This window comes from Mauremys mutica, chromosome 4 (genome assembly GCF_020497125.1).
Source record: "Mauremys mutica isolate MM-2020 ecotype Southern chromosome 4, ASM2049712v1, whole genome shotgun sequence".
NCBI classification, from domain to species: Eukaryota; Metazoa; Chordata; order Testudines; family Geoemydidae; genus Mauremys; species Mauremys mutica.
In genome coordinates this window covers 31,056,446-31,069,530 of record NC_059075.1, presented here as the reverse complement: position 1 = coordinate 31,069,530, position 13,085 = coordinate 31,056,446, and the positions used below count along the sequence as shown (strand labels likewise).

General features: G+C 41.6%; 1 protein-coding gene across 1 annotated transcript in view; it reads right to left on the bottom strand.

The window, feature by feature from the left end:
* Positions 1 to 13,085, bottom strand: part of CCDC88C (coiled-coil domain containing 88C) — a 133,228-nt gene that overhangs the window by 17,000 nt on the left and 103,143 nt on the right. Inside the window, exons 17-23 of the mRNA XM_045013229.1 lie at positions 12,325 to 12,466; positions 11,362 to 11,550; positions 10,561 to 10,722; positions 8,375 to 8,652; positions 3,161 to 3,304; positions 1,323 to 1,509; positions 330 to 475 (exon numbers count right to left, since the gene is read on the bottom strand). Of these exons, the coding sequence (XP_044869164.1) occupies positions 330 to 475; positions 1,323 to 1,509; positions 3,161 to 3,304; positions 8,375 to 8,652; positions 10,561 to 10,722; positions 11,362 to 11,550; positions 12,325 to 12,466 (1,248 nt within the window). The remainder of the gene's footprint in view (positions 1 to 329; positions 476 to 1,322; positions 1,510 to 3,160; positions 3,305 to 8,374; positions 8,653 to 10,560; positions 10,723 to 11,361; positions 11,551 to 12,324; positions 12,467 to 13,085) is intronic.

The following is a 13,085-nucleotide window of genomic DNA, read 5'->3' as shown; positions in this document are numbered from 1 at the left end:
TATGTAAATAAAAAGATTTTACGGTCCATTCAAAAGCATTTGCTCATCCGGAGTTGGCCTGCAGCCCAACTATTGACTATCCCTGGTCTAGGGTAGGTATCGCCTCAGAATCCTCTGTGGTGGAGGCATGGAAAGATATAGCTTCTCTGCAAAGTCTTTATTCTCCCTAAATGGTCCTTTACTTAGCTGGGGAACCCAGTGGGCCCACCAGTTCTCTTGGTCTTTCTGCTTCTGATATGTAACATTTTCCATTTTCTATACTCACCATTTCTTTTCTTGCCTACCAGATTACTTCTAGTTGTCAAAAGTCAATACTTCTAGTCTCTTACATGTATTGCTTCTGCTCTTCATGGTACTGTTCCTTGTTCTCCATGTTTTGCTCCAGTAGCATTTGGTTCTGCTGACTCAGCATCTGGATCTGGCTCAGGAGATGATGGTTCTCTTCTTCCAGATTTCCCTTTAGACGGGTAAGCAGCTAGTCAACAGAATAAGAGGTGAATTTTCCTTTTGCACTTGACTTCACTCTGAATGCAATATAATACACTAGCACGAGTACAGAATTACCTGGGTACAGAGTCAGAGATTTTTAAGGCTAGAAAGGCCCATTATAATCACTTAATTTGACCTGCATAACACAGGGCAAAGAATTTCCTTCAGTGATTCCTGAATTGAGCCCATATCTTGTGGTAATTTGTTCTCACAAGTCCTCTTTGGAGTAGGGGAGTGGTGTATCCCCATTTTATAGATGAGGAACCGAAGCACAGAGATTAAGTGACATGGCCAAGGTCACACAGGGACTGTATACCACAGCCGGAACTGAACCCAGTGTCCCAAATCTCAGTTCAGTGCCTTACCTACAAGGGCATCCTGATTCCCAATATCCTGTAGTTCCCTCTCTCCAGCTGTGTCTTGCTAATATTGCCCTACTGCTACCCAAAAGTCCAGCACCGCAGTGTGCTGAGTATCTCTTGAGCATCACTGGACACCCTCAACTCTCACTTAAGCAAGGGGAGCTGAGGGTGCTCAGTACTTTGTAGGACTGTGCCCTAAAAAGGTGTGTAGGAAATTCAACTCAACAGAAGTGGATCTTTAGCCAGTAGGTTTAGAACTCATTCAAAGTTCTAACACTTAACCAAAGGTGATTTTCTTTTGTTGCTTAGAGCTCAAGGTCAACAACGCTAATATTGCCCTACTGCTACCCAAAAGTCCAGCACCGCAGTGTGCTGAGTATCTCTTGAGCATGGTCAACAACGCCCTTTTAACATAGAGGGAGATGGCCCCTTTGGAAAGGCTGGGAAAATGTCCTGCTGCTAGATGCTCACCTCACAGTGGTTATCAAGCTTGGTCAGGGAGATATCCATGGACTGGTGCTGTTCCTTCAGTTCATCATAACGAGCCTGCCAGCGGTTCAGCTCCAGCTGAGAATTATTCAATGAGGTTTTCAGCTCCTTAGTGTGTGCATGCAGCCCCTCATACTCTGCCTTTAGCTGGCTATGCAAGAAATTTACCCTGAAAATGAAGAAACCAGGAAGCTTACAAATAATAATCAACAACTGAAAGCCACAATACCAGTATGCTGAGCCACGGTTGTCAAATCTAAACAGAATCTGTCAAGGCCAATTTTTAAATGTATGTTTACTTACATATATGTATCTTACATGTTTGCTACAGCACTGACAGTGTTACAAAATGTTCCATCTCTACAAAATATTTGAAAGGAAAAGAATACAGAGCATAATGCTCACTACCCTTCTTTGGTACTTAACCATTTAGGACAGGACAAGTTTCCACGATAAAAATACACCTAAAAGCATTCTGATGTAAAAACAGCCCCACTGGGCACAGGAAAAAAACTATCTACTGGAATTTATTTTCTTGATGCATGAAATGTAAGTGTTATTGTGCACTGTATGCCATAGACATTGCAATACTTCAGTAAATTAGACAACTTCTTGGGTTTTTTTTAAGTCAGTAGTAATGCTAAAAATATCTACTATTCCTGGATGCCAAAAATGAATTCTGACTCTGTTGACAACTAAAGCAAACAAACCTACTTCTCCCCAAATCCTCTGCAATTTTGGGACACTGTTCCCAAGCCCTGTCCACATAGGAAAATGACCCATGGTTGAAAAGAGCAAGCTCAGAGAACCCTGGCTTGCACAGCAGTAGTGCAATAAGCTGCATTCCATGAGAACAGCATAAGGGTATATCTTCAGCAAACTCAAAGAACGTTTGATTTTTAAACATGGTTCAAATTATGATGTAGACATAAAGCCTCAGGTCTTGCTTACACCAAGCTACTTTTTAAAATTTCCTCATGAACCTGCCTGAACAGTGCAGGTTCACTGGTTGTAGCAACAACTGTAGTGCTACCAGCCTGAAACATTTTTACCACCGTCTTGTCTAAACCTGCTCAGTGGGTTCCAGCATGGTTTAAAATGTGCCCAGTGAGTATACAAACCACTGAGTCCACTTTTAAACCACGTTTAGTTCTTGTACTTAAACCTTGACAGTGTTGCTAGTCTGGACAGGTTATTACAACTTAAAATAAGGAACATCAGGGCTTTAACTCCTGGCACCAGAGCACATCTTGAACATCAGAAATAATATAGTTACAAATGTAAGGGAGACAGTATTGGGTATTTGGGTAGCAATTTCAGCTGACACTGAATACAAAGCACCCTCTAGTGATTCCTCAACAATTGGAAGGCATGTTCCTCCTGTTCCCCACCATGAGGCAAATTCCACATTGATTTATGCTGCATGCAATCCCATGGATTTTCATGAGATTGCAACGGCCAGAAGTCAGCACAGAATTTGGTCAGTAGACCCTTTATAAAACAGATACACATGCAAACAAAAACCATAGCCCCAGCCTATCTGGAATGAGTCCAAGTCACAGCAACAGACTACATCTGAATCACTGACTAACGGCCCATTTACAATTATTAGAAAGCTGATTATCTACCAGCGATTAAGCAAACATGAGCAGATTAGCAAAACAGAGCTATTAGGGAACAGAAATTCTGTTATGACTAGACACACTGATGAAGGCTTCCAGGAACCTTATGTTAGCACAACAGCGGATTAGAGCAAGTCTATATTGCATAGGATTGAATTTTTACTAATATATGCAAAACACAGTTCCAAGCAGCCATACCTGTCCAGTTCTTCTCTCATCTTTTGATTTTCTCCAGTGGTTATTGTATTTGTTCTCCTTTCTTGCTGCAGAACCTCTCTCTCAGTTTTTAGAACAATTTCCAATTCTTCCAATTCTGCCTTGTGTTTTACTAAACTGTTGTACCTAAAAGAGACGAATAAGCATCTTCTGGGCTTTGCCTACAAAATTTTATTCCTTTAGCTCAAGATTTCTCAGTAGATAAAAATGCATCATCAGAAAACAAGACTTCTTCAATATATATATTTTTAGTTGAGTTCAAAAGAAATCTATAGTGAGTGAGTGAATGCAGGCTAGTCTATAAGCCTACAGGGAGGCTGCACAATTATATTTTTGACTGAATTGAAATGCAAGTTGTAAGAACTGTGATCACTCTGTACATCCTAATCAACTGGTACAAAGCAAGGATTTCTCTGGGGTGAAGGAAACCTAAAGGGAGGGTTCCCAGACAGTGCTGCACCATTTACTCCAACACACCATTCAGAATCAATTACTAGGGGCAGGTCCCAAAGCATCTGTGCAGAGCATAAAGAGGCAGCCAAAAACAAGAAAGGAGTGAAATTAACTACTTATATCAACCCTCAAACATTAGATATAGGAGGCAGACAATGTGATCATGACACGTGAGTGCCAATGGAGTGTTGTAGTCTTTTGTAGTGGTTGCTCAAATGGTTCTGCTTGTTTGCTAATGAGAAATCTCAGAGGGTAGCACAGGGGTTTATTTGCCCTGAGGCCTCCACTTTGCAGCATTCTATTTCACCTCCTGATTTGTTCATCAAGGGTGTCGAGGAAGGGAGTGAAAGCACAGTGGTGTCTCCTCTGTGCTGAGGATACCTAGCTTTAGTGTGACATCTCTCCTGACCCTACTGGCATGGTGGAACAATTTCCCTAATGTCTAAAGGAGACAGGCATGGATGAGGGGGTTGAGTTCCCCTTCCAAGCCATGGCTGCCCATTTCTCAGATAACACTAGCCCCATACTGCCACCCTAACATAAGGCAGGCTGTGGCCACTTTGCACTGTAGTAAGTTGTTCTCAGGTGGATTTTCTGCAACTGGGGTCCTCTGTCAAGGTTTACGTTTGCATAAACTGGGGTAGACTATATAGGAATCTGTCTCAGTGAAGTGGAAATGACAAGTGTCTTGACTTAGCACAGCTTTGTGTGACAATGGTGTGAAACCATTGCTGGAGGTGGGACAGCAGATTTTCCCTCCCATAGCATGCTCTTGCTGGGGCAGGTATATCTGTTGTGATTCATGGAAGAACGCTGTTATAAGAAATGTCAAAACAGCAGCCAAACAGAGGATAGAGAAGTACATTAAAAAGGTACAGTGAACAAACAGACTTCTACTGCATTCATCCAACCAGGCACTGGCAATTCTCATTTCAAGAGAGGTGAAAGCAGACCAAGGATAGTTACTTTGCAGCCACAGTAAACAGTAAAAACAAAACAAAAGAAAGAGAGCAGCACCAAATGTATTGAGCCTTGCCAAGTTATTTCTCTTTCAGGCTACCATCCCTCTCCCTCAGGGGTCACATTACAACCTGTTCCAAATTCCAGCCCAGTGAGCTGCCTCAGAGAGGAGTACCTATCTGCCAGACAAAAAGCTGCTCTTTACTATTCATCACCGGGGGCAGTAATGGAGTTGAATTAACCTTGTTTATTTCTCTCATTCAGCTGCAGGACATTTTAAATACTGAGCGTTCAGCGTCCACATGGTGAATGGAAAATCCTGAATGTGGGGGATAGTTTCTCATGTAAACCTGAGGTATTAGGGGTTAGATTAGATGACCATTGCAGTCTCTTCTAACCTTATGATTCTATAATTATTTTCTCTTCTGTGAAAACATTTATGGATTTTTAAAAAAAAAAAATTTTTTTACAACCCCCATCCTTTGCCTTTGGATCTTGGCTCTAGTTGAGACTTTTATGTCCAGCTTCAAGAATTATTTTCGAAAGACAGCCCATGTCAATCCCAGAGTTTGACCAAACCAGCTCTACGTCAATATCCTGACAGAGGTCATCAAGGCCTTGTCTGTATGGAGCCTTTCAGAAACTCTCTTATCACTGCTCTCGTGTTTCTGCAGCTTGACTGGCACTAGTATAGATTTGCTACCAGCAGCTTTACACCAGGTGTACAACTCTGAGCAGGGTTAGATAATCTAGAGGTAAATCAGTCTATGGCCAGTCTTCACTAGTATCCCCACCATTGGTATAGCACTGGTGCCAGTCCAATGGTGGGAAGATTTCACTCTAGGCACAGACCAAGTGCATCTCAGTAATGATTCAGTCTACACTGATCAAGGACTTGAATGGCCATATTCCTCTACACTCCTGTTCTGATAATATTACTTGGCTTCCACTTGCTGCTGCTGTGTTTGTACCGATACTATGAGTGGATATTTGTGACTGAGAACATTTTTAAAATGCACAGCCATGATGAGAAACATACGCAGAAGCAGCCCACAAGCAGGACTGCTAACCAGACTTGGTAAGTTAATAATGCAAGTCCCTGCAGCATGTAACCCTGCCTGGCAGGACCTATCTTCTCCAGCGAGAAGAGAAGAGTTATTTCAATATCTGTGATGGATTACAGGTTTCTACACAGCAAGACATACAGAACTGTGTAATCTCTAGCAGTGGTGGCTAGTTATTATGATTCCTTAGTAATAAGTAGTATCCAAAGTACTCCAAAAATGCAGAAGATGGATCCAGTTCCTCTCAGCATAAGCCAGCCAAACACGCGACAGCATGAAGAAAATGTTTTTAATAGACGCCCTGTAACATGTCAACTACTCCTTTCCCTAAGTCAAACCCACAGCTTCTGTGTATGGCTACGCTTTGGCAGACTATTTCACTGAACTTAGATACAACCTATGTGGTGGGACTAGGATCATCTGAGAAAAAACCTACTGCCTGGTAGCAGGTTACAAAAAAAAACCTTGTTCAGACACATTATAGAGTAGACAGTTACTTCATGCCTACTGGTCATGCTGAGGAGCACTTACAAATTTTGGGTGCACTTCCTGGGTGGTGCATCCTAGTTGAAGGTGAAAGTGAGAAATTTCCTGTCATCAGTTAAATACCTCCTGAGTAGCAGAAGAAAACAGATGACTTCGCTTCCTGCTTTTTTGCTAACTTCCTCCCTAGACTGCTCTCAGCCAGTTGTGCTCCATGTTGCACACAGATTTTAAAAAAAAATGTAACAGGTATATTTTTTTCTGACAGCTGAACAAAGATACAGGCTGGCTTTACACAAATCACCTTGACTAATATCTTCCTAACTTGACCTGAGATGAGATGAGATTATGGAGAAGCGAATCCTACTCTTAAAACTGCCTAAATCAATCTGTTCTGAGTACACAAAAGGTCACCATCTGTTTCCACGCCAGCATTTTTCACTGGTAGTTACATCCCAGCAATAGTTGGGGCAAGAGAGTTTGAAACGTTATCACCGGCATAGGCAATGATGATCAGAGTGTTTATCAGTGACAACAACGTATTTTTCAGCAAACCACTGACTCCTCAGGCTGCAACCGTTTAATTATTGATACTCATCAAGAAAACATGGAAGTCAGCAAATTGTCTGCACACGGCAGTGTGATAAGCTAAGGCAAGGCTCACATCAGTGGAAACCATTAATCAGTCTGTGAAAGACACAGCAAGCAGGGATGGTGCCGGTATAATCACTTATAGCTCATTTAGCTGACAGTCAGGCAGCTGTCCTGTCCTACAGCTCTAATGGATATTTTCATCACAGCACATTTATTTCTGTACCCTATCAAATCCTGCTGCACGTTGTATGGCCAGATCCTTCAAGTTTAGGACAGAAAAGTTTCTATTAATCCACCTCCTAGGACACTGTCAACTTAATCTGAGCCTCAAGTTCACCTTTTATATAAAAATTAAATGTGAATACAGATATGTTGGGAAAAATAATCAAAACATTAAAATTAAAATTCTTTGGGTTTTTTTCTTTAGAGCAGGGAGTGGGAAAAACACACTCTCGAGCATTAGACCACGATCACCAGAAAGTGAAAACGACTCACAACTAAAAGTGAAACAGATCAGTCTAATTTCATTGTGCAAACTGAAGCACCTAAATGGCACAGATGGTGAAAAGTAGAAGGAAAACAAAATATATAAAAAACATAATTTACATCTATCCCAACAGGGCCTCTGAGGGTATGTCTACACAGCAAAGAAAAACCTGTGGCTGGCCCATGCCAGCTGACTCGGGCTCACTGGTCGTGGGGCTGTTTCATTGCTGTGTACACATCTGGGCTAGAGATGGGGTACAGGCTCTAGGATCCTGTGGGGTGGGAGGATCTCAGAGCCCAGGCTCCAGCTCAAGCCTGAGTTTCTACTCTGCAATTCAACAGTCCCACAGCATGAGTTCTGTGACCTCCTGACAGGGGCCAGCCACAGGAGTTTAAATGCAGGGCAGACATAGCCTCTATGACAGTGGTTTTCAACCTATTTTCATATATGGACCCCTAAAAAATGTCGAATGGAGATGTGGATTCTTTTGGAAATATTAGGTATTAGTCTGCAGACCCCCTAGGGGTCTGCGGACCACAGGTTGAAAACCACTGCACTAAGACAACCTCTTTTGTCACAATAATCCATATCTTTCCTCCATACAATTCTCAGTGATTCATATTGTTTCACAGTTCTCAAGAAACGCATCATTCTCTCTTTGCTAGTTAATTAGCTGATTTAAAGGTTTTACCCTGTGACTCTACCACCACAAAACAGGATCAGGGAAATCTTTGAAGGGTCTATATTTTAAAGACATTAAGGGCAAAATTTTCAAAAGTGCCTAAATGATCAAGGATCCTAAGTCCTATTTTCACAAGTGCTTAGACACTTAGGATCCTACATTTCATTGAAAGGCACCTGCTTGGTAATTCCCAAATTCACCCTCTTGCAACACCTACTCCTTTGCAGGCGATTATGTTTCCAATCTTAATCCCTTGATGAAAGTAAGAATAGGAAGAAAGGCCTCCAGAAGCAATGAATTACTCTAATGAAATGCTAGTTATGTCTACTCTCAGAGAACAAAAAGGAAAATAGAAATCTGCAACATGAGTACTTAGCACACACTAGCCATGCAATTCCCTTGGGTATTGCTGAACTGTAATTCCCTTATTAGTGACTATTCAGCACATTGTAATGCATTTTAAAAATTCATACCTTTCCCCAAGAGCTTTGTGCTCCAGTTCCAGATTTTTGTGCAATGTTTTCAGGCAGCTGTGCTGCTTTATTAGCATTTCATATTCTGTGGACTGTCGCTCATGCAGTGAGGCAAAGTGTTCGTGGTCCTGCAGCAGTGACTCGTATTCAGCTTTTAGCTGATCTTTCTGTTTCAGTAGATTTTCATTCTCATTTTCCTTAGCTGTCTGCTGGTTTTGGAGTAAAGCATTCTGGGCCATCAGTGAAGTGCTCTGGGAGCTCAGGGTTGAATTTTCTACCTAAAGTTTCTCAAATAAAAAGTAATTATATTTATATACAAATGCTGGTACACACCAAGGACATGCTATGCAGTATACACTCAGATGTAGGTAAACGTACACAAAAGATGCTTATATAGTTACTGGGAACATGAAGAAATTTGGAAAGGACACTTGAGCAACCTTTTAGTATTACTGGTAATGTACAGGACATGAAGTCATGGCATACGTGAGATCAATGTTTGTCCTGTAGCAAGACAATCTCAAAGCTGGTACAGCATTATTAAGACTAGATTTGTGAAAGGTAAGTAACCTGCAACATTTGGGTCCCATGTATAACTCTGACAAGAGTGTACAAGAACTGAAATTGCTCCATGTTTATATACAACTGAATGGAAGCTTGTTAATTTCATCTTACGCAAGTGCAGGGGGCCAGTGTGAAATCTATATTTCAAGTCAGATCACTTTTGGTACTTACCTGGTGCCTTGGGTTTGTGGTGACCACATGGTCATGAGTACGCTTAAGTGAATCTAAACTGGTGTAAAGTGCATGTTGAAAAGGTGAAGAAAGTAAAGTTGAAGTAGTGGGCAGAGTAGGGCTAGTTAAAAAAGTTTCCATTGGAACTGCTTTGATAGAAAATTGGGTTTTCAATTAAATGAAATTGTTCTCCAAAAGTTTCTGCTTTTCATGGAAAATACTTATTTTTCATCAAGAAATCAAATGACTGAAAACTGAAATACGCTGATTTGCATATGCCACCTCATTCTCACTTCCCTGGGGAAAGTTCTTTCTGGGACACAATAGGAAAAGAAAAAAAGAACTAAGATGAAGAAGGAACATATGATAGGCTAGCTGGAACAGTAAACCTGGATAACGACCGTATATACTCGTTCATTAGCCTGTTCGTTTATAAGCTGACCCCCAAAAATGGATAGGTAAAAATAGCAAAAACTGTATGACCCTTTCATAAGCTGAGCCTATATTTCAGGGGTTGGAAAACTTTGGCTCCCTGCCTGTCAGGGTAAGCCGCTGGCGGGTCGGGCCGTTTTGTTTACTTGGAGCATCTGCAGGCGTGGAGCCCCTCAGCTCCCTGTGGCCGCGGTTCGCCGTTCCCAGCCAATGGGAACTGCGGGAAGTTCCCATTGGCTGGGAATGTTGAACTGTGGCCACAGGGAGCTGAGAGCCTGCAGATGCTCCAGGTAAACAAAACTACAATGTATTAGAATCAGGGATCGGCAACCTTTGGCACACGGCTCGCCAGGGTAAGCACCCTGGTGGGCTGGGCCGGTTTGTTTACTTGCCGCATCCGCAGGTTCAGCCGATCGCGGCTCCCACTGGCCGCGGTTTGCCACTTCAGGCCAATGGGGGCGGCAGGAAGCGGTGCAGCCCGAGGGATGTGCTGGCCCCCATTGGCCTGGAGTGGCGAACCACGGCCAGTGTGAGCTGCAATCGGCCGAACCTGCGGACGCGGCAGGTAAACAAACTGGCCCGTCCCATCAGGCGTCCCATTACCCTGGTGGGCCGCATGCCAAAGGTTGCCGATCCCTGTATTAGATATTCAATTCAATGATTCCATAGAGTTTAAAATCATCAAATTTTGGTGTAGATCCATTTATAAGCAAACCCTCGCTCTTTGATGCGTCATTTTTTTACCAAAAATATTCAGCTTATGAACAAGTATATACGGTAATTACTTCTTCCCAAGTACTATAAATAGCAATTTCTTAATAGTGATGAGCCAAGGCTGAAATTTTGGATCCAAACCCTTTTTAATTTGAAGGAAATTCAGATCTGAATCTGAATTCCCTTGCTTCAGCACCATCTGATTATTGTCAACACTGAAATCTTCCTTCTCAGCTTCCATCCTCTCTACACAACTAAAATCAAATCCAAAGTTTCCTGAGACATTGGCATTTGGTTCTTCTGACCTGGAGCTTGGCTGTTTGGGTCTGCAGAGCAGTGTTATGCTCCTGAAGGAAGCCATTTTGCTTCTGTAGTGTTAGGATCTGATTGTTGAAAGAGACATTCTGCATTTCCAAATGCTTCAGCTGTTCTTTCAGCAGCTGCTTCTCAGCATGGAGGGCTGCATTCTAACAGAGAAATAGAATGGAAGTGTGGGGGGAGAAAAAAATTAAACAGCTGTTCTGATTATTTAGAGCCCTATCAAAGGTGAGAACAAACTTCTGATACCCCTTAAGCCATGAAGTTTTAGTAGCAAATACTTCACAGCATTAAATCAAAGGTCGGATAGATGTTATGGTGCAAGAGTCATCCCTGGACACAGGCCAGCACAAGACCCATGTGTCATGCAAGTCCCACATAGCCCCTAAGGTGAGGGCTTAAGTGGTGCATAGGCCTGGTGTTGGTTCACTGCACATGGGTAAATTTCCCCTGCAATGATAAAATTATTCCATGCTGTAGTACTTGTACGATCCATTACCGTAGTATCTGAGCTCCTGACAATCTTTAATGTATTTATCCTCATAACACCCCTGTGAGGCTATCAGCCCCATTTCACAGATGGGGAACTGAGGCACGGACTTCCCAAAGGTCCCCCAGAAGCCTGTGGTGGAGGAGGGAATCAAATCCCTGAGTCCCAGGCTAGCACTCTGACCATTGTACCATTAATCCTCTCTGAATACACAGAACTCGGGGTTGCTTCCTACTTTAAAAAATGACACAAACATCCCCAAATGCCTTATACCCGCATCCTGAAGGAGAAGACTTACATTCCTTTCCAGCTCTATAGCTCTGTCTTTCACTTTCAACAGCTCCATTGTTGTTTCTCGGTGTCCCGTTTCCCATTTCTCTTTCATCTGGTGGTTGGAAACGAGTTTTTCTGCAGGAGATTTTAATGAGTTCTTCACACATAGCCCATCTTCTTGACTTTGCTTAAGAACTTCAAAGTCCTTCTTTATCTGTGAAGTAGACAAGAAATATGCTTGTAAAACTGGCTTTTTGGAAAGTAATTGCAGCACACTCAAATAAATAAAACATTAATAATAATAATTAGGTCTTATGCAGAATTTTTTCTCATGATTTCAAGATACTTTATAAAAGATGGGGGGAGTATCATTATTCACATTTTATGGATAGGGAAAGTAAGACACATAGGTGAAATTATAAATCAGGAAAAGAATGCACATCCCTCACTCCAAGTCAGGTGCCCTCTCCACTTGAACTCCCTGCCTCCTAATAAATAAAAATAATCTAAAGGAGATACCTGGTGTGGGGATTTTTAAAGCATTCAACATTGGCAGAACTCTGCTCTCATTGAAGATTATTATTTTTACTTGTATTACTATAGCACCTAAGAGCCCTAGTCATGACCAGGAACCCACTGAACTACGTGCTGAATAAACACAAAACAAAAAGGTGGTGTCTGCCCGAAGAGCTTACAATCTAAACATAAGACAAGAGACAACAGATGGTGGTAAAACTCCATGACTTCTAAAGGAAACAGGACTAAGCCAAACCTGAGCACTCTTGAAAATCTCATCCCGGACTCCAAAATAACAATAATGCCGGTATTATTAATTATTATTATTATTGGCTAGGATATGATAGAAGAAGGCATTTAAGTCAAATAAGGTTTTTTTTTGGCTATCTGTTCCTCTGGAGTAAAAATGCATGTGCCATGCCAACCTATAGAATAGCTAAACCTTACACCTTAAAATGGAGTTTCCTCTTACCGTATTTAGCTCATTCTGCAACTGCTGATTCAAGTTAAGAGACTCTTCCACTTGAGACTCTAACAATACAATCTTTTCTTCTTTAATGGCTAGTGTTGTCTTTAATGCAGAGTCAGTTTTGCTTTCCAGAATCTTATATTTGCTGAAAGACAACGAGAACAACATTCCAACATTTGTCACTGGAAAACATGCACCCATCTGGCTTGCAGACATTTCTCTCCCACATCACATCTCTCATAATTACATGTATTTGCTCTCATATACACCTGATTTCCATCACGACTCTATACTTTTGGACAAAAGTAAATTGAAAGATTACTAAGGAGGTAAAAAATTACTTATGGGAAAGTCCAACAGATTTTAATGGGATAAAACCAATTCAGTTCTATGGAAGAAACAAAAACTACAGAATTCAATACAGAATAACTTTTCTAATTTTTTTCCTAACCACACTGTAGACTTTAATAGAAAATTATATCCCTGCTGTGGATTTCTATAGCTTGGAGGGGAAACCCAACCCAGCAAAATTCTGCATTAAGGATATAATCATCCATTAAATTCTATAGGACAGTTCAAAAAAGCGTATAGAAAGATCTTTTTTGTTAAATTCTATAGGACTTGCCCAGCAGGGATGTCCCGTGCCACACCTTTATAGGGGGACACAAAACAGCTGTAATCCAAATGTACTGCAGTATGAAGATATGTAATGATTTTACAAAGTTAATGTCACCAGTACAGCAAATTGAACTGGAATTCACTTC